The sequence below is a fragment of the Meriones unguiculatus genome, chromosome 6 (assembly GCF_030254825.1).
Source record: "Meriones unguiculatus strain TT.TT164.6M chromosome 6, Bangor_MerUng_6.1, whole genome shotgun sequence".
Taxonomy (NCBI): domain Eukaryota; kingdom Metazoa; phylum Chordata; class Mammalia; order Rodentia; family Muridae; genus Meriones; species Meriones unguiculatus.
The window spans coordinates 75,770,985-75,772,186 of NC_083354.1; the positions used below are offsets into that span (position 1 = coordinate 75,770,985).

The 1,202-nt window shown below is 40.6% G+C and overlaps 1 protein-coding gene across 1 annotated transcript; it reads right to left on the minus strand.

Moving 5' to 3' along the window:
- Positions 1–214: 214 nt before the first annotated feature.
- LOC110541349 (large ribosomal subunit protein eL39-like) lies at positions 215–420 on the minus strand. Its single transcript, XM_021628119.1, has one exon. It carries the CDS (start codon positions 418–420, stop codon positions 229–231), a length of 192 nt encoding a protein of 63 aa, XP_021483794.1. The 3' UTR covers positions 215–228.
- Positions 421–1,202: the final 782 nt, after the last annotated feature.

The following is a 1,202-nucleotide window of genomic DNA, read 5'->3' on the forward strand; positions in this document are numbered from 1 at the left end:
GGGGGCTATATAGACATTCAGGTCTGCTCTAAAGTTGGGTATCTTTCTTTTCTCTTTTCTTTTCTTTTCTTTTTTTGAAACATTCTACATTTTATTATGGGACAAACTCCATCCCCAATTTAGACAAGACCAAAATTCCATCTGGTAGGAATGACTGATGATCACAGGACCCAGTTGATGATGATCATAACTCTGTGTAAACCTTTAGTCTTGCCATTGTGTGAATCCTTACAGACCCAGCTTTGTTCTCCTCCAGTGTCTTCTCTTGGAGTTGTACCTGATTTTGTTACCAGTTTTCATCTGAGTCCATTGAGGAATAGGATGATTCTGCTTTTGTTTCTTGGTCAGGAATCGCTTGATTTGCAAAGTCTTGTGAGAAGACACGCTCACGATGGAGGAGGAAAGGCGAAGAGCGGGCATCTTTATTCTCAACCTTTCTATATTATCTCTTTTAAAAATGTGTCTTTTGTAAATGACATATAACTTAGTTTATTTAAAAATTAGGCCAAAAATTCTTAGTTTTTCATAAGGGAATTTAACCTGTTGGCTGGTGTTGGGGATAGTGTTATCTTATCCTTTTGCTTTTTATTTATTTATTTATTTTATTTTTTGGAGATCATTGGCCAAAGTTGGGTTTTTGCTTCACTGATCGTCTAATGTTGGTAGCTAAGCCTAAGGCTTTCTTTCTGGGATCCTGAACTTTCCTTTTCTATTAAAAAAAATTATTTTTGTGTGTGCTACAGTGTGTATATGTGTGTGTGGTATGTATATTGTGTGTGGTGTGTATATACACATGGTGTGCAAAGGCCAGAGGTTGACGTCGGGTGTCTTTAATTGCTCTCTACCTTATGTTTTTGAGGCAGGGTCTCTCACAGATCCTAGAGCTCAGTAATTTGGGAAGAGTAGCTGGCTAGTGAGGTTCAGGGACCTTCTGTCTCTTCTTTTCCAGTGCTGGGGCTATTGGTGCGTGCCCCTATACCTGGTTGCTTCAATGGCTGATGGGGATCTGAACTCAGGGCATTTAGGGATGCTCCTGAGGGACTGTAGACAGCTTGTAAAGTGTGAACTCTTTCCCATTGTGTATTCCATGACAATGGAGCAGGGACAGCATCTGGGTTCTGCGTTGATGTTCTCCAGGTTTCTAAGTGAGTCTCTTGGGGATTATGGCCAGTGTCGCCTAGTTCGAGTTTCTAGTCTAGGCT